Source organism: Myxine glutinosa, chromosome 11 (assembly GCF_964187855.1).
Source record: "Myxine glutinosa chromosome 11, kmMyxGlut1.1, whole genome shotgun sequence".
NCBI classification, from domain to species: domain Eukaryota; kingdom Metazoa; phylum Chordata; class Myxini; order Myxiniformes; family Myxinidae; genus Myxine; species Myxine glutinosa.
The window spans coordinates 126,112,051-126,132,483 of NC_136271.1; the positions used below are offsets into that span (position 1 = coordinate 126,112,051).

The following is a 20,433-nucleotide window of genomic DNA, read 5'->3' on the forward strand; positions in this document are numbered from 1 at the left end:
AACTGTCGGCCTGCTGCTTTGTGCAGCCAGGATGTCGCATCAAAGAGTACATCTTCATTTGGAGGGGATGCTTAGACAGCTGTTTCATCTGCGAGCATGTGATTGTGAATGCTAAAGATCCCATGCTATCCTATAAAAAGGTAGGCCACTGTATGCTGTTATCCTGACCAAATTATGCAATTATTTTATTGATCTATTGCAAGGAGTTGATAGGTGGGGCACTGCATTGAGGACCCAGCCGCATCCCCCAACTCGATAACATTCATGGAATACTTACCCCATGCAGTCAACTTGATGTGATCCAACTCTTCTGCTTTTTAAGGGGTTTTTTCTTTGATCTAATATGGCTGCCAGATCACATGACTGATGACATCAAACATTTACATTCTCTAATATAATTGTTGCATAGATCACACTCAATAAATTTCAAACTGATCGGACCTAGTGTTGCACTTGTCAAATTATGACGTCATAATTAAGGCACCAATGATGTCATCGTTTAACAAAACTTATTCCCCATGTGGACTCCTTTACAATGAGCCACACTTCAATTTTTTTCCATGGAGTGGTTTCGGAGATATGGAGGAGCAACATTTTTCGGTTTTTCCAAGATGGCGCCTGTACCACGTGACCCATGACATCATAACTATCATTTAAAAAATTATACAGGAGGAGGTGCTCCTATGGTGAAAATTTCGTGTCCAACGAACCAACAGTTGCAGAGAAAAAAATTACACTGATCGGAACAAGCATTGTACTTGTTGAATTATGACTTCATAATGAAGGTACCGATGACGTCATTATTAAAGGACAGAGGGACCCCCCGATGCCTGGTGGAGGAGGTGGATCATCGCTGGCATGCCACACCAAGCACCACATTCATTGTGCTCATTTTAGCTTCGGAAATATATCATTCCACACCTGGTCCCCGACATAGTCTGTTTTGAGCCTGGCGTTCACCCTGTGCATCAGATAAAGGAAATACGTGGGAATGAGTTGTTTTGAATTATGTGGTGATGAGGTGTTTTGAATTACGTGGTGTTGAGGCGTTTTGAATTACATGGTGCTGAGGTGTTTTTATTTACGTGGTGGTGAGGTGTTTTATTTACGTGGTGGTGAGGTGTAATCATCCCAAATTTCCAGTCTGCATCTACCCCTCCCGTATGTATGTGCTGAGGGGTTCTTTTTTGAATTTCTAAAAAAAAAATTCAACCTAAATCCTCAACCTAATTTGCTTATAAAAATGTGATATCACAAATACTACAAATACATTTGTGCAAAATAATTGTTTGTATTATGATTGGTGTAAATCATGACAACACAGCAACTCAGGTACAGTCATTATCCTCAACTAAAACAAGCCCGCTCCTCTATAACGACGCATGGTGAGGTGAGCGCAGCGAGCCGAGCCAAGCTAGTGTATGTATTTGTATATGAATGAATGAATGAATGATCGTTTTAAGGCCATTTTCCCCGCTAGAGCGGTGGTTAGCCTTGCGGGGCCCATGACAATCATGGTTCCCTGTTTGAGGCAATGTTTTTATGGCCGGATGCCCTTCCTGACGCCAACCCTTGGTCACGCTCTTACGATGCGCAGGGATACGGTGTACCTATTCTAAATCGGGGTACACACCGTGATCATTCATCCCAGCAAGCTGGTACTCAATTTGTCGACCTCGAAAGGATGACAGGCTGAGTCAACCCCCCTGGCGTTAATTCAGCGATCACCGGGATTCGAACCCAGGATCCTAGGATCCCAAGCCGGCACCCTAACCGCTAAGCCAACACCAGGCACACACACACATATATATATATATATATATATATATATATATATATATATATATATATATATATATATATATATATATATATATATATATATATATATATATATATATATATATATATATATATATATATATATATATATATATATATATACACCATGCTTCAGTATCATATAATCACCTATGAATTATAAACGTTTTGAAAATGAACATCTTCAGCACGTTGAAGCTCTATTTCCATTGAGCTATTGCGATAACATACCAGACGTACACCACTGCATTCCATAAACAATACGAACAAATGAAGTGAAGCTGCACGGCCATTTTGTGCTGCTGTGCCTTTGTTGGCATCGTAAATTGCTGCAACGAAGGTACTGTGTTGTGAAATGACGCTGCTTTGGGCACCCAATCATTGGGAATGCAGACACATTCGTCTGTTTAATGTCCTTCATTCTGAGACCTGATTTGTACACAGCGGCGTGCAATCTTGCAGTTCTGCGGAAGTTTATTCTCGGCCACCAAGCTCCTGCAGTCGTTACGCCGGAGTGCACGGGTGGTCAGGACGGTCGAAGGAGCAAAGAGGCAAAGCCAAGCGTGACGGGGCTGGAATTTAACCTTTGATCCCAGGCTCTCAGTCCATCACTTGAATCTAACAAGGAGACCTGACACACCTGGACAATGGCCAAAAATAGTGTTAGTTTACCAGTAGGAAAAGCAACTTGAGAGAATGGCTCATGGAATATACAATGTTGTGATTTCCAAGCTTCTGGAGGCATCAAGGGTAGTAATGGACGATCATGATGGTCTCTGTAGCGGAGAATCTAACAGGTAAAGATATATACATTAAATCGCAGGGTCTTTATACAACCACTACAGACGAGATCGCAGGGATATACAACCACTACTCTTAACGAAAAGTACGTGTGGTCTTTAACGTCCATGGGCAAATGCTAACAGATGGGACAACCTGTTTAAGGTCGACGAAGAAAGATGGTATATAAATTGGTGTGATGCCTGTGAAACACGAGGATGACAGTTTTAGAGTCAGTCTGGGATTTTAACCCAGAGGAGACAGCTGAAAAGCGAGTACACAGCCTCCAAGCTATTATGTCCGCCCAATAGACAATGTTCTGCTGTTATATCAATATTGGCAAAATTAAATTCAACATGTTGCTGGTATTTTGTATCACCAGTACACCCGCTTTCGGATATGAGAATTATTTAATTTTTAAGTGATTCTTCACCATCGAGTGACAGGGCTAAAACCAACATATAGCAGGATATCTCAAAATGTTATGGATGGATTTGGACGAAACGTGGTTGACAGGTTGTGTATGTGACAAGGAACAATCGATTCAATTTTGGTGAAGATCCGGATCCGGCTAATATAATTTTTTAAGTGATTCTTCACCATTTGGAGATGGGGCCACCAACGATATCTCCATATATAAAGGAGGAGTGTCTGTCTGTCTGTCTTGATGTCCGCTTATAACTCAAGAACAACACATCGGAGAAAAGTTTTAGACACAGATTCGGAATCAGCATAAAATCCCGGTGGTTATAGGCTACCTTTTATTTTAATATCAATGGTTTAAAAAACCGCGCCAGCTGTAATTCCATGGTGTAGTTTGTGGCGGCGCTATTGCCCCTTTCCGATCCCATGATGCATTGCGGTTCCGATTCGCGATGAGGTCTATGCGCTATCACCGACACTTTTCCACCTTTTCCATACCTTTTAATCAGATTTACCTTATCGTCCATCGTAACCACATTACGCTTGGAAACACTAGCATTATCCTTCTTGGGACCCATGGCTAACACAGACAGAGTAAAGGAATACTGTACGTCGCCTCTGTTGTGAATGCAAAGCAGCGGTTGCGCGTACGTACAGTATACTGTACGTACATATTTATATATTTTTAATGTGCTTTTTATTGTATTTTAAATTGTTTTTTAGCTTCTTTTATTGTTAATTTATGTACTATTTTATTTATTTTAAATATATCTTGAAGGAAAACAAATGTTTTCACGTCCGTAGGAGTGACGTAAAGTCGCACATAATGACAAAATGCGTGCCATTTTTTCGTGCCAAGAACGAATAAACGGTTTTTTTTTTAGTTGAGATTTTATTCGAATTCAAATTTCATTAAATTCCAACTGTTGGAAACAATAATTATTTCAACTGTTGGAAATATTTTTTTGGTTAACCAACGATGGTCGATTTAATCTCGACCTTCCCCAAATGCGGAAGAGTGCGGCGCTGCAGGAGCGCAGGTGAAACCCAGGAAATGCACGTTGGTGTTCACAGTGGAAATGCCCATGGACGGCATCGTGGTTAACGGCATCGTGGTTAACGGCATCGTGGTTAATGGCATCGTGGTTAACGGCATTGCTACGAATTCCTTCTGGGAATCTGACCCATGCCACAATCTCCCAAACCCATATCCGTGCAAGTCCTTCTCTCCCAGACACGGTAATGACTAACGTACCCTCCGACCTCCCCTCATCCTGCTTCCAGGCCCTGGGCTCCTCTGGCTTTGCCGATTGTGAGAGTCCAAAGCTTTTTAGCTCCAGTCAGAGCTGACTCGGTGCTGCAAAGTCTGCCATTTCAATCGTTGTGGGACGGGTCGGGTGTTGTGGACGGGTCGGGTGTTGTGGGACGGGTCGGGTGTTGTGGGACGGGTCGGGTGTTGTGGGACGGGTCGGGTGTTGTGGGACTGGTCGGGTATTGTGGGACGGGTCGGGTATTGTGGGACGGGTCGGGTGTTGTGGGACGGGTCGGGTGTTGTGGGACGGGTCGGGTGTTGTGGGACTGGTCGGGTATTGTGGGACGGGTCGGGTGTTGTGGGACTGGTCGGGTATTGTGGGACGGGTCGGGTATTGTGGGACGGGTCGGGTATTGTGGGACGGGTCGGGTACTGTGGGACGGGTCGGGTACTGTGGGACGGGTCGGGTACGTGGGACGGGTCGGGTTTTGTGGGACGGGTCGGGTGTTGTGGGACGGGTCGGGTGTTGTGGGACGGGTCGGGTGTTGTGGGACTGGTCGGGTATTGTGGGACGGGTCGGGTATTGTGGGATGGGTCGGGTACTGTGGGGCGGGTCGGGTACTGTGGGACGGGTCGGGTACTGTGGGATGGGTCGGGTACTGTGGGACGGCTCGGGTACTGTGGGACAGGTCGGGTATTGTGGGACGGGTGATGTTGAAGCGATCGTCAGAACGATGTTGTATCGAGACCAGAATCCCGCTCGGTTGACAGTCACACAGCCAAAGATAGGCAAAAGTGTCCTCAAGAGGCGGCTGGGAAATCACACCTTCGGGTATGGACGTTCAACGGCTCCCAATCGACGAACCGCAAATTCCCACTCAAAATCCACGTTACACACACACACACCAGATTAACGTCTGGATGGTTGTGAAAATGGTTGAAGCGAGGTGAAGAACCTGGAGCGATGCGAAATCAGGCGCGAGACAAAACGGCCAACGGTCCGTTCTCGAGACGTAACGGCACTCTAATGATTCTCTTCGGAATCAACCGCAAAACCTGTCACGCAGGTTTATCTGTCACAGCGATAACAACTCTGTCGCAGGAATCCCTTTCCCAGGAAACCCCAAAGTTAACCAGAAATGTATACCAAGAGGTTTTGAGAAATTGAAAATTGACAAAACGTCATGTAGTACTGTGATATTGCTCTAAAATATACATGTTCTTTTCCTCATATATTTGTCTTATTCTTATTCAACCCGGGCGAAGCCGGGTACCTCAGCTAGTATATATATATAGTAGGATATCTCAAAAAGTTGCGTTGATTAAATGTGATTCTGAATTGTGATTTTCTGGTCTACTCTGGGATACAAAACGTAATCTGTTCACCAGGTGGAGGTATGCTCTCTACTGAGTGCCGTTCTGGTTTCCAAGTGATTTCAACAATTGACGACATGCATCCCCAAACATGAATTGAACATCCTCCATGCTTAATTGTTGGCTTCAGGCAAGGATCTGATTTTTCAGATTTTCCAAGAATGAAGTTTTCTGATTTTTTTCACTTGGGAATGGGGAGACAAAGCAAGTGATAATTTAACAACAGGTGTCACTGATTCATGATCAGGTGAAGAATGCTCGTGTTCACAGGAGAGCGAAATTTAATGGTTACTGTGAGTTATTGAGGTTGTACGACTCCTGATAACATGGATGTGGGATACAGTGAACGGGTAAATGAGAATTCCGTCCACTCAAACCAGCATGGTCATTCTGATTTAACGGTGTTTGGACATAAATTAGTTATTAATGAAAAGTGACCAGGGTCTTACACGAGGTACATACATGAGGTACAGCAGGCATGTTTAAGCATTCCCAGAAAATAGTGTGTGCGTACTGTGTGTACATGTGTATGCATTTGTGTCCAGAGCAGTTGGACTGACATAGTGCGTATCCTATTTGCTTGGGGTGTACTTGCTGCATCCTCAAGTTCTTCCCTGTGGTTATGTAGTGGTGCAACCTGCCCTTCATTGCTCTCATGACTCCCTGCTACAAGGTGCGATCCATCCTTTGTGAAAACCTTGATGACTAGTCACTGTGATCCCGGATTCTCTCAATCCATTTCACGTGAAAGTCACTAATAAGGCTCGTCTCTACGTGGTGCCGTGCCAGTTCGATCAACTAGTCTACAAAAAGACGAATTGTTCGGGTTAGGGAGAGGGTGTGCATCGGCGGAAAAGAAAAGCTATATAATTACCATTTCTCAACCAAATGTTGAGAGAGATAGGCCAACTGCTAACCACAGTGGGGAGAAAGGTGAAGCAATGCATTTCTGTCTTCTTCGACGAAGGGTTCATGCCCAAAATGTCACTTTCTTCCTTTCCATGGTGGTTAGCAGACCTCTCTCGACATTTGTTTGAGAAAATTAATCGTTACTTTGGGTCACCTGCCTTTCAAGTGGACTCCATTATGATAATAGAAGTTCCTGCTTCATTGTGGAATTCTAAGTGAAATGATTCACCGAGAGAGAGACAGAGAAAGAGAAAGAGAAAGAGAAAGAGAAAGAGAAAGAGTCAGAGAAAGAGAAAGAGAAAGAGAGACAGAGAGAGCGACAGAGAGAGAGACAGAGGAAGAGACAGAGACAGAGACAGAGACAGAGACAGAGACAGAGAGAGAGAGAGAGAGAGAGAGAGAGAGAGAGAGAGAGAGAGAGAGAGAGAGAGAAACAGAGAGAGACAGAGAGAGACAGAGAGAGAGAGACGGACAGAGACAGACAGAGACAGACAGAGATAGAGACAGAGAGACAGACAGAGAGGGAGACAGAGAGAGTGACAGAGAGAGTGACAGAGAGAGTGACAGAGACAGAGACAGAGACAGAGAGAGAGAGGGAGAGAGAGAGAGAGAGAGAGAGAGAGAGAGAGAGAGAGAGAGAGAGAGAGAGCTTTTCTGCACAGGCCTAAATTAAGAATCTCATTTCAGTCTGTAATCCGCCCAGCATTCAACTAGAATACGTACGACTTCTACCCTATCCCTTTAAAGTGTTGTGGTTGAGGTTAGATTTGTGGTGAATTAAAAGAAGGTGATAGCTTTGCTAATTATTCGCCATTTTGTGTTGCAGCCTATGAGCTGTGACCGGAGTGTTCTACCCGTTTCTAGGTGTAGGCCCCGTGCGGTCGGTCGGTCGCGACCCCTGAGCGCGAAACCAAATCGGAACATAGTGCAAACAATAAGATGCAATATTTCATGCATCTACAGCGTCACGGATTATTAACATTTCCTGTGTTCTCGCATGGCACAGCATGTTACAGTAGAATGTATGAGGGCATAATGCAAATCCAAAGCTGTGAAAAGGCCACACAGCCAGTAGCTATTTTTCCTGCAGCAGGAACTATAATCCTCGTCTTGTCCTCGCTTTGTCCTCGTGTTTGCTCCACAGGTGTATATGTAAAATCTACAACAGCTTGACTGTCGTGCTATCCAATGGGTTGGTGACACACACCTCCTCCCGGCATGGCCTTTCTCCTCCCATTCCATTTGTCTGACGGACAGAAAGGCGCAGGGACAAACCGACGGATGGACAAACGGCCTGAGCCGGTAAATTAAACCACGTGGAAAAAGGCACCCTCAGAATACAATAATGAGGCTTCGATGGCTGACCCCCCCGTTCTGACAATGAGCTCTGTGTGTCGAGCATACAACGGCTTTTGTGTTGGGAAAACAAAACCCAGCAGCTGCAGGGCTTGAAGAGGCAGGACTGGGGTGCGGAGGGCAGCAGTGAGAGCAAAGTGGGAGGTGAGGGGGGGGGGGGGGGGAGCTTGAAGGAAAGCACAGGGAATGAGAAGAAAGCTGGAATGATAAAATGGTTCTACAAGGAAGAAAGATATTCATGGATATCATGGATAGGTTCAGAAATGTAAGGAAATAGACAGAGAAGCAGTGTTCACTTCGGAACATGAAACATACATCTGAAGTGTTTATTCGACCCTCGAAGAAGAAGCAGCCGTTGGGGTTGTCCGTACACTGGTGACGGTACATGCACCAGTGGCAGGGATACGGACTGCGTACACAGGAAAGGCAACTGCAAAAATAAAAGAAAGGACAACAATGACCTCGGCTGATAATTCAGAGGTCATCACATTCTGCTGACAAATATGCATGTGGAAGTCTTTTCCGTCTTTTTGGAAGGAATCCCTTCTTTCAGTAAGGAAAAACCTGGGCCTTTCTGTCTGTTCAGTACAATTGTTAGGTGAGGTTATGGCAATCATAAATCAGGATTGCGAAGTAACGTTGAGTGAAAGATGTGTGCACGATGTGAAACTTTCGATGAATGTTGGTGTTCCAACTTATGGCCAAAACAAACAAGTCTCTTGCCTCAATTTGTGAACCCACACTCATCAGAACATTTAGAAGATCAATTTCAAAAATCAATTTCTTACCTTCGCACAAAGCAGAACAATGAATGGGAATTTCAAGATTGGTCAAACATTAGTCACTACAGCAGCAGAAAGCAGTACAACTTTGAAAAAGCTGTTGGATACAAGTTCACAACTATTGTTCTTCCAAAAGTGGCTTGAAGAAGCATCTCACACGATAATCAGCTGTGATTCGCGACCAAACAACTTGATTAATTTAACTTGAGAATCCCACACCTCCCACAACTAGCATGCTATTCATAACTGGCAAGAAAAAGAAACATAAATTCAAATAACATCTCTTCCAATGCCTCAAACTCCTCCACACCATTATCTCATGTTTACGTCTACTCTGTGCAGTGACCGTTGCCTCCTTACTCACCTTTCACCTTTCACCTTTGCCTTATTCACCTTGTCAGTCCCCTTCTTCACTGCCTTCACATCAGCTTTTGCCTTTCCTTTTCCCACCCGAGTTCCTCTCCGCCTCAATCACATCAATCTCTACCTCCCTCAGTCATGTCTAACACACACACAACCTCTCCCAAAGAAACAAAATCAAAGCCATAAACCAAATTGCAATACCAGTGTCCCAATAAAGCAACGGAATAATAAACTGGCCATAATCAGGAATTAACAAACTCGAAATCAAAACAAGGAAACTCCTCCTCAACATGTTGCACAAAAACCAATGCATCCCGATAATGTATCTGCCGGGATGAGAAGGAGGTAGCGGGCCTGATGGAGCTCAATCAAGTTCACAGAATAATAACTCTAGGATTGGCTGAGTATATGAAAATATTGAGACGACTGAACCAAATTTGTAAATAAACATGAAGACAACAAACCAGAAAAGGTATCCCGAACACACCTTGCAAAAAAATTCCAAAAACAGCTGTGAATAGAAGACGTCACATATTAAACTGAAACAGCAACAAATACAGCCCCAATGGCAACAAAATACACTATATACATACATACACACACAATCTATATATATATATATATATATATATATATATATATATATATATATATACATACATATACGAAAAACATGGTCTGTCCATCCGTTAAGGCATCGTCGATGAAGCAGAGTGACGAGATGACTAGTTTAAGTACACACTGTTTGAACGTCTTTTGCATCCTGACTACACGTATGTCTACAACTATTCATTACGTGCTATTGGAATGTACCACCTTTTGACCCTTTAGACTGCCCTTAGACATTTTAAGACCTTTTAAGACCCCCCCAAGACCCTTAATACCCCAAAGACTCCTCAAGACATCCAAGACCCTTAGGACCCCCAAAACCCAAAAGACACCCCCCCCCCCCCAAGATCACTAAATACCCTTAAGACCCCCCCAAGACCGTTGATGACCCCAAATACCCCGAACACCCATAGGACACTGAAACCCCTAAGACCTCCAGGATACTGAAGACAACTTAAGACCCTTAAGACCCAGTAAGACCCCAAGATCCTTAAGATGCCAAGACCCTTAAAACGGCTTTTACATTTGAGAACCTTTGGGCACTTTAGACACCTTTAGATCCCTTTACTATTAAGGCCTTTTATACCCATTCGACCCACATGACATTCAGACCTTTTATACCCTTTAGACCACGAGAACCTTCAGACCTTTGCACCCCTTACGCCCACTCAAAGAGCAAACTGCAGCGCATCGTCCGGTCTGCAGAGAGAGTCATATGTTTCCACCTGCCCTCCATCGAGGACCTGCATGACTCCAGGGCAAGGAAGCGTGCAGGAAAGATCATCCTTGACCCCTCCCACCCCGGTCATCACCTCTTCCAAAAACCTCCCTCTGGTAGACGAACTTAATGCTATATTATGTAAATTTGTGAATTTGGTGTATTTTGCGTATTTTATGTATGACTAAGTGGACAGCACATTCACCAGGTCAAATTCCTTGTACATTCAAAGTACTTGGCAATAAAGTTGATTCTGAATCTGATTATGTAGGCCCCTTAGGCCTCACCACTATTTAGACCCCTTAAACCTTTCAGACAGATTAGACAGCTTGGACACTTGACCATTTCGAGATTTAGACCACAGACCTTTTTAGACCCTTTTTGCATGCTTGAGAGATTAGACCCTTTTCAATCCCTTGGGTACTAAGTACTATTGGAACATATCCCTTTGACCTTTGGCCCATTTAGAACCTTTTAAGCACATACCATGCAAACATCTCGAGACTTCTTGCAAAACACAGTCTATACTTTTTTCAGCAAGTGATGCGCAAAGTCGACCTACCCAGGGGTTGGGTACACTGCTAGTAAAAATATAAAATGAAATATCAACAGATATCCACCGAAAACTGGTAAAAAGACAAAAGCACAGAAAGTTTTTTTTTTTTAAAAAGGGTTGGACAGATTGGGCATGGACAAAGAAGACTCATTGGAATGGCTAAGAAGAGGTCAGCTCAACTGGGATGGAGAAAGAATCATAATTAATGCCCAAGATAAAGGACACTACACCATTGGCTTTAAGAAAATGGCAGGAGTGAGTCAATCAGACAGGTGTATGTTCTGCAAGGTAGAAACATAAAGTACGAGTCACCTCCTATCAGGATGTAAAAACCTCATGGCAGAGCAGCTGTATACCCAAAGGCACAACAAAGTATGTGGAGTAATCCACTGGCACAATCTGCAGAAATTTCAATATCCCAGTTCCACAAAACGAATGGAAACATAAACCAAAAGCATTCATTGAAAACAAGGACATAATGCTCACATATGACCTGATGTTTCCATCTAGTGTGAACATAGAACACAAAGCATTGCGACCGGACATAGTACTCAGGAACAAAAAAAGAAGACAACATTGCTAATTGAGATATCAGTATCCGCGATTTTGGCCTAAATAATACAGAAATCAAGAAAATAAACAAATACCAAGACTTTAAGAATGAAGTGAAAAGATCCTGGAAGATGAAGAGTGATGAAATTGTACCAGTGAAAATTGAGGCAACAGCAAAGGTAAAAAAAAGAACCTTGCAGAGATCTTAAAAACCATCCCTGGGAACATTACCACAAACAAACTACAGTTGGAGGCTGCACGGGGGCTCAGCGACAATCCTTAAAAGAGCCCTGAGAACAAAACTCTGAGAGCAACACAACTTCACAACTTATCCCACGAATCGGAATCCTTCACTGAAGCGGGGTGGATACTTTGCGTCCTGGGAGGACTCCGTTCCACCTTCTAAAACCCAAATTATGGAGACATTCCAATGACTGACACACACACACACACACACACACACACACACACACACACACACACACACACACACACACACACACACACACACACACACACACACACTAGAGATCGAGAAAACAAGGAGCAAAAGTTGAAAGAATGGGTAATGGTGGTGCTTCACTTCCCAGATATATGCCTCTCTCTGGTATCCCACTTCCTGTAAGCCAAAACGTAATTGTTATCCAAAGCTGTCATCCGAAGGATTAACCGGCAGAATAACACTTAAAGTTTGAAGCCACCCATAGTTATTTTCCTGAACATTTTTCATCAGAGTCATGGTAATCAAGAAACTGTGAGAAAAGAAAGTGGACATTTTTATGTGGAACTCTGAGCTAAGACAAGAGTGTCAAGAAAAATGGTTTATACAGCTAAAAATAAAGCAGTAGTTGGCATCTGTACCCACTCAAGACTTTATTTGATTCCCCAACCCAACGTACCTCAAATAATTCCCTATCATGTGTCAGATTGCAGCCCTTTATATGGATGGTATCCAACAACAGATGGTATCCAACAAGAAACAGCCTCACTCAGGATGTTCATCTTCACACGATATGTTAACAATGACGTTATATAAGCCTGCACATCAATCACAGGTCTCACAAACACACGTGTAACAATGTCAATTGTTCGGACATGAGACAATGCAAAAATGCATACAGTACATACAGTTCAGTATATAGGATTTAAACCTGTGTTATGCACACAGTACAGTTCAGTATATAGGATTTTAACCTGACTTATGCATACAGTACATACAGTTCAGTATATAGGATTTCAACCTGAGTTATGCATACAGTACAGTTCAGTACATAGGATTTTAACCTGAGTTATGCATACAGTACATACAGTTCAGTATATAGTATTTTAACCTAAGTTATGCATACAGGACAGTTCAGTATATATACTATATAGGCTAGTATTTTAACCTAAGTTATGCATACAGTACAGTTCAGTATATATAGGCTAGTGTGGCGGACACAAGCAAGGGACACGAATTCAGCGCACCAGCAGGTGGCGCGAACGTCCAGGCGGGGAACTGGATTGCATGCCCCGCCTATCGACCAATCGGCCACGCCCGGGGACGAGGCGTGGCCTCGGCACATATATGCGGGCTCTAAGCTCGAGCCCGCCCAGTGCTGCAGTTCGAGCTTTCATAATAAAGACTCTTGGTTTTATCAAACGCGTTGTGGCCTACCTCTTTGGCAAGCAAGTTGTGTGCGCAGCACCACACTTCACTGGTGACCCCGATTGGTTCAGCCGTTGCTGACCACCGAACGCACCATGGCCAACAACGCCGTCGCGGTAAAACTCCCAGAGTTTTGGGAAGCACAGGCCGATGTGTGGTTCGTGCAGGCCGAAGCGCAATTTCAGCTTCGAGGCAAAACGGCGGACGAGACCCGTTACTACCACGTGGTCGCCGCCATCGGGCCCGGCACTGCCGCCCGAGTCGTGTCCATCCTGCGGCACCCGCCGGCCGACCACAAGTACAAGGCGCTCAAACGTCTCCTCATCGCCACGTTCGGCCTCACGAAGATCGAACGGGCCGACCGCCTCCTGGACCTTCCCGAACTCGGCGACACACGACCATCCGTGCAGATGGATTATATGATGTCGCTGCTGGGTGACCAAGCGCCGGATTTCTTATTCCGGGCGCTTTTCCTATGCCAGCTACCTCTACAGGTACGCCTTGCGCTGGCCCGTTCCAACATAAGGGAACCCCACGCCCTGGCCGTAGAGGCCGACAAGTTCTTCGCGGCTTGCGACACGCGGGCGAGTTACGGTGCGGCCGTCGTGGACCCCAAGGCTGATGCGACTGCGTCCCTCGTGGCCGCTGCCGCGCCCCGCCCACCACCACCGCCGCCGAGAAAACCGCGGCCGCCGCCGCCGCCGCAAGCCTGGTGCTATTTCCACGCCAGGTTCGGCCACAAGGCTAAGAAGTGTTGCCCGCCGTGCTCGTTTGGCAAGTCGGGAAATGACCGGGCCGGCGCTCGGTAGCGGCCCTGAGCGTCGGCCATTCCGGCAGCCTCCTATTCATCACGGACACCTTGTCCGGGCGCCGTTTCCTCTGCGATACAGGAGCGCAGGTAAGCGTCATCCCAGCCTACACGTCCGACAAGCGAACCGCTGGCAGGGGCCCCGCGTTGCTTGCCGCCAACGGAACACCCATCCGCACGTTCGGGAAGCGCTGCCTCTCCCTGCGGTTCGGAGGGCAGCGCTTTCAATGGTCGTTCGTGACCGCCAGCGTGCCCATGGCATTGCTCGGTGCGGACTTCCTATGTGCGCATGGGTTGCTGGTCGACGTGAGGCGCAGACGGCTCGCTCCTTTCGCAGTCGCTCCGATTCGTGAGGCGCAGTCGCTCCGAAACCTTTAGCTCGCTCGCTTGTTCGCTGAGCAGCTCGTTGAGCAGCTCACTGAGCGGCTCACCGAGCGGCTTGCCAAGCGGCTTGCTGGACTGTTCCGTCCCGGCGAGTTTAGTTTGCACGCTTCCGGCAGCAGACGACTTTACCCGCCTCCTCGCCAGTTTCCCGGCCCTCACGCGGCCCACCTTTTCAGCGGTGGCCGATAAACATGGGGTGGAGCATCACATCCCCACGGTCGGGCCGCCGGTCTATGCCCGGGCATGTCGACTCGAGCCCACGAAGCTCGCGGTGGCGAAAGCGGAGTTCGCCACGCTGGAGCGGCTGGGGATCATACGGCGCTCCAACAGCGCTTGGGCTTCCCCGCTGCACATCGTGCCGAAGCCCGGCGGGGGATGGCAGCCGTGCGGGGACTACCGCCGGCTCAACGATGCCACCACTCCCGACCGCTACCCGGTCCCACACATTCAGGACTTTTCCGCCCGGTTGGCCAACACGACCGTGTTTTCGAAGGTGGACCTCATCCGGGGCTACCATCACGTCCCCGTCCAACCGGACGATGTCCCGAAGATGGCCGTCATCACTCCTTTCGGCCTCTTCGAATTTCTAAGGATGCCCTTCGGGTTGAAGAATGCGGCTCAGGCGTTCCAGCGGCTTTTGGATAGCGTCTTGCGCGACTTACCTTTCCTGTTCATCTACATGGATGACATCCTAGCCGCGAGCGCGTCCCGGGAGGACCACCTGCTCCACCTCCGCACGCTGTTCGAATGCCTGGGCCAGCATGGCCTAATCATCAACCCTGCCAAGTGCCGTTTCGGTGTCACCACCATCGACTTCTTGGGGCACCGCATCACCGAGCACGGGGCCGTCACTTTACCGGCCAAGGTGGAGGCGGTCAGGGATTTCCCGCGGCCCCGCACGATCAAGGGGCTCCAGGAGTTCCTGGGCATGGTAAACTTTTACCACCGCTTCGTGCCCCACGTCGCCCAGCTCCTCCGCCCCTTGCACGAGGCCCTCCGGGGCAAGCTGGGCAAAGGTGGCATTGCGTGGTTGGAGCCGATGGCCGCGGCGTTCGCGGGAGCAAAGCTGGCTCTGGCCGACGCCACCATGCTGGCGCACCCGGCGCCCGATGCACCGATCGCCCTCACCACCGACGCGTCGGATTACGCGGTGGGCGCGGTGCACGAGCAATGGGTGCGTGGTGCTTGGCAACCGCTGGCGTTTTTCAGCTGGCAGCTTCGCCCGCACGAACGCCGGTACAGCACCTTCGACCGCGAGTTGCTCGGACTCCACCTGGCGGTCCGACACTTCCGCCATCTGCTGGAGGGCCGCCCGTTCACGGCCTTCATTGACCACAAGCCCCTTGTGTTCGCGATGGCCAAGGTCGCCGAGCCATGGTCGGCACGGCAGCAGCGCCACCTCTCTGCCGTGTCCAAGTACACGACAGACATCCGTCACGTGGCGGGTAAGGACAACCCGGTGACGGATTGCCTTTCCCGGTCCGTCGTGCATGCGGTCCACCTCGGGGTCGACTATGCCCGGATGGCGGAGGCCCAGACCGCCGACCCCAGCGTCCAGGCCTTGCGGACCGCCGTCATGGGCCTCCGCGTCACCGAGGTGCCGTTCGACGCCGCGGGCACGGCCCTCCTATGCGACGTCTCCCTCGGCCGGCCTCGCCCCATCGTGCCCGCTGGCTGGCAGCGCCCGGTGTTCGACGCCATCCACGGCCTGTCCCACCCTGGCGCGAGGGCATCCCAGAAACACGTCGGGGCAAAGTTCGTCTGGCATAGCCTCCGGAAGGACGTCCGCGACTGGGCCAGGACGTGCCTCGCGTGCCAGCGCGCAAAGGTCCACCGCCACACCCAGGCACCGTTGGCCCCGTTTATGGTGCCCGAGCGGCGGTTCGACCACGTGCACGTCGACTTGGTGGGACCTCTGCCCCCCCCTCGCGAGGGTTCACCCACCTCCTCACCATGGTCGACCGCACCACACGGTGGCCGGAGGCCATCCCATTGGCAGCGACGTCTGCGGATGAGGTGGCGCAAGCCTTTATCGCCACTTGGGTTGCCCGGTTCGGTGCCCCCTCGGACATCTCGTCCGACCGCGGCCCCCAGTTCACCTCGGAGCTCTGGGCCGTGGTGGCGTAAGGGCTCGGGGTGAAATTACACCGCACCACGGCCTACCACCCCCAGGCCAATGGCCTGTGTGAGCGCTTTCATCGCTCCATGAAGGCCGCGCTCCGGGCCAGCCACTGCGCCGGCGGCTGGGTCGACAGACTCCCCTGGGTCCTGCTGGGCCTCAGGACGGCGCCCAAGGATGATCTGCGTGCGTCCTCGGCGGAGCTGGTCTTGGGGCAACCACTGCGGGTACCGGGTGAATTTATCCCCGACTCCACGGCTCCTTGGTCCGCGGCACAACAGCGCTCCGCCCTTCAGGAGACCGCCCGGAGGTTGGTCCCGGTGCCAACGGCACACCACGGTTGCCCGCCTTCCCACGTCGCCCCAGAGCTTCGCACGGCAAAGTACGTGTTCATCCGGCACGACGCCCACCGGGCACCGCTACGGCCCCCGTACGACGGGCCCTTCTGCGTGTTGGAGACCGGGGACAAATTTTTCACTGTCGACATCGGCGGTGCCCCGGATCGCATTTCTGTGGGCCGCCTCAAGCCGGCCCACCTCGATCCGAACCACCCCCTGCTAGCGGCTCTGCCTCCGCGTCGAGGCCGCCCCCAGCGGTCGGACCCCCGGCACCCCCCAGCCCCACCGTCCCACCACCCCCCAGACCGGCACCCATCGCCAGGGGGCGTTTCAGCCGGGTCATCCGGCTTCCCCGCAAACTCACCCTTCAGGTGCGCGGGAATTCTGGGGGGGCGCGTGTGGTGGACACAAGCAAGGGACACAAATTCAGCGCACCAGCAGGTGGTGCGAACGTCCAGGCGGGGAACTGGAATGCATGCCCCACCTATCGACCGATCGGCCACGCCCGGGGACGAGGCGTGGCCTCAGCACATATATGCGGGCTCTAAGCTCGAGCCCGCCCAGTGTTGCAGTTCGAGCTTTCATAATAAAGACTCTTGGTTTTATCAAACGCGTTGTGGCCTACCTCTTTGGCAAGCAAGTTGTGTGCGCAGCACCACACTTCGCGAGTATTTTAACCTAAGTTATGCATACAGTACAGTTCAGTATATATAGGCTAGTATTTTAACCTAAGTTATGCATACAGTACAGTTCAGGATATATAGGCTAGTATTTTAACCTAAGTAATGCAAACAGTACAGTTCAGTACATTTGATATTAACCTAATTATACATGGAGTACAGTTCAGTACATATTGTAGCGACCCTTGGGTCCCCCAAGCGAGACCAGCAACAGAATCTCCTTGCTCCAGCCGGTGACGTAACCGGCGGGCAAACCACGGCGCCGGGGTGGCCGGTCACGTGATCACCAAAGCGTGCCGCGCGTGCGGTTATAATCCTTTGCACCTGTCGGTCACGTGACCACCAAAGCACGCCTCGCCTGAGAGGCATGGCTTTCGGTTTCGGTTGTGCTTTCTGGTTTTGAAATATATGCAGCCCGATAAACGGGCTTTTTAGAGTTCCCGAGTTGGTTTTTACAATAAACATCTTCTCGGATGAGTTTGTGTCTTGCCCATCACTTCGTCCGTCTCAAGCAAGAGCCCTGCTCTTCACTGGTGACCCCGAATTTACGACACGCGATGGACACCGCAGTGTCCCTCAAATTGCCCACCTTCTGGGAAGCACATGCCGCCATCTGGTTCGCGCAGGCAGACTCCCAGTTCGCCCTGCGTAGCATAACGGAGGACGCCACGCGATACCATTACATGGTCGCCGCGCTTGGCTCCGCGACCGCCGCCCGCTGCCTGAGCTTCCTCCAGAACCCGCCCGCTGACGGCAAGTACGACGCCATCAAGGCACTTCTTCTGGGCGCTTTTGCCCTCTCCCCGGCTGAGTGCGCACGACGCCTGCTCGACCTTCCTGAGCTCAGCGATACGCGCCCGTCCGAACGCATGGACTACATGCTCGCGTTGCTCGGCGAGCACCCCTCGGATTTCCTGTTTCGGGAGCTTTTTCTTCGCCAGCTCCCGGCCCAGGTACGGGTCACCCTGGCAGGCACGACCATCGTGAACCCCCGCGACCTCGCCAAGGAGGCCGACAAGATCGATTCGGCAAGCCAGCTGGTCGGGGTAGCGGCCGGGAGCCCTCCCGCCCACCCGCCCGGCGCCCGCGACGCAGTTTCCTTCCCGGAGGCCGCCGGGCCGGCGCGACTGGCAGCGGCGACGCCGCGTCACCCGGTCCCGACGCGTCGACCGGAGCCCCCGCCGGACCCGGCCTGGTGTTATTTCCACGCCAGGTTCGGGCGGCAGGCCCGATCATGTCGACCCCCGTGCACATTCGGCAAGTCGGGAAACGGGCGGGCCGGCGTTCCCTACCAGTAATGAACGCCGGCCGTTCCGGAAACCTGCTATTCATCGCGGACCAAGCGTTGGGGCGGCGCTTTCTCTGCGACACCGGCGCCCAGCTGAGCGTCATTCCCGCTTCGGCGGAGGACAGGCGGGCCGCCGATTGCGGCCCCTCCTTAATCGCGGCCAACCGCTCCGCCATCCGCACCTTCGGCCCACGCACCGTCGCCCTCCGCTTCGGCAGCCAGCTCTTTCACTGGGAGTTCGTGACGGAAGACGTCCCCATGGCTTTGCTCAGGGCCGATTTTCTGTGCGCCCACGGGCTGCTGGTCGACGTGAAACGCCGGCGTCTCGTCAACGCCGAAACTTTCAGCTCCCTGACATGCGCCTTGAGCCATTCCGCGCCCACCGAGTTTTCCTGCGTCCTCCCATTGGCAGACGACTTCGCACGTCTCCTCGCGGAGTTCCCGGCCCTCACGCGACCGACGTTTTCGGCCATCGCGGTGCGTCACGGCATCGAGCATCACATCCCCACTACGGGCCCGCCGGTGTACGCCCGGGCTCGCCGTCTCGATCCCGCCAAACTCGCCGTCGCCAAGGCCGAGTTCGCCGCGCTGGAGCGCCTCGGCATCGTGCAGCGCTCCGACAGCGCCTGGGCCTCACCGCTGCACATCGTCCCGAAGCCGGGGGGCGGATGGCGGCCATGCGGCGACTACCGCCGCCTTAACGACGCCACTACCCCCGACAGGTACCCCGTCCCGCACATCCAGGATTTTTCCGCCCGGTTGGCGGGGTGGACCATTTTTTCAAAAGTGGACCTGATTCGGGGGTACCACCAGGTGCCCGTCCGCCCGGCCGACATCCCGAAGACGGCCGTTATTACACCTTTCGGCCTCTTTGAATTCCTCCGGATGCCCTTCGGCCTCAAAAACGCGGCACAGGCGTTCCAGCGCCTGATGGACGGCGTGCTGCGCAACTTGCCGTTCCTCTACACCTACCTGGACGACATCCTCGTCGCCAGCACGTCCAGAGCCGAGCACCTCCTCCACCTCCGGATGCTGTTCGGCCGCCTCAGCGAGCACGGATTGATCGTCAACCCGGCCAAATGTCACTTTGTTGCGGCGACGATCGACTTTTTAGGCCACCGCATCACCCGGACCGGCGCCGTGCCTTTACCGGCCAAAGTCGAGGCCATCGCCGTTTTCCTGCACCCCCGCTCCGTCAAGGCGCTGCAGGAGTTCCTCGGGATGGTGAACTTTAATCACCGCTTTGTGCCCTGAGCGGCGCAACTCATGCGGCCCTTGTACGCCGCCCTCCGCGGCCAGCCGGCAAAACGCGACATTGTCTGGTCCACGGACATGGACGCTGCTTTTACCGGCGCAAAACGGGCCCTCGCCAACGCCACGCTGCTGGCCCACCCGGTACCCCAGGCTCCCATCGCCCTCACCACGGACGCCTCCGACTACGCCGTGGGCGCGGTCCATGAACAATGGGTAAACGGGGCCTGGCAGCCGCTCACGTTCTTCAGCCGGCAACTCCTGCCCAACGAGTTGAAGTACAGCACCTTCGACCGCGAGCTCCTCGGGCTGTACCTGGCCGTCCGCCATTTTCGCCACCTCCTGGAGGGCCGCCCGTTCACGGCTTTTGTCGACCACAAGCCGTTGGTTTTCGCCATGGCCAAGGTCACGGAGCCGTGGTC

The 20,433-nt window shown here is 51.0% G+C and overlaps 1 protein-coding gene across 1 annotated transcript in view; it reads right to left on the minus strand.

The window, feature by feature from the left end:
• Window positions 1–20,433, minus strand: part of LOC137436886 (plexin-A1) — a 427,871-nt gene that overhangs the window by 176,985 nt on the left and 230,453 nt on the right. Inside the window, 1 exon segment of the mRNA XM_068131094.2 lies at window positions 8,231–8,345. Within this exon segment, the coding sequence (XP_067987195.2) occupies window positions 8,231–8,345 (115 nt within the window).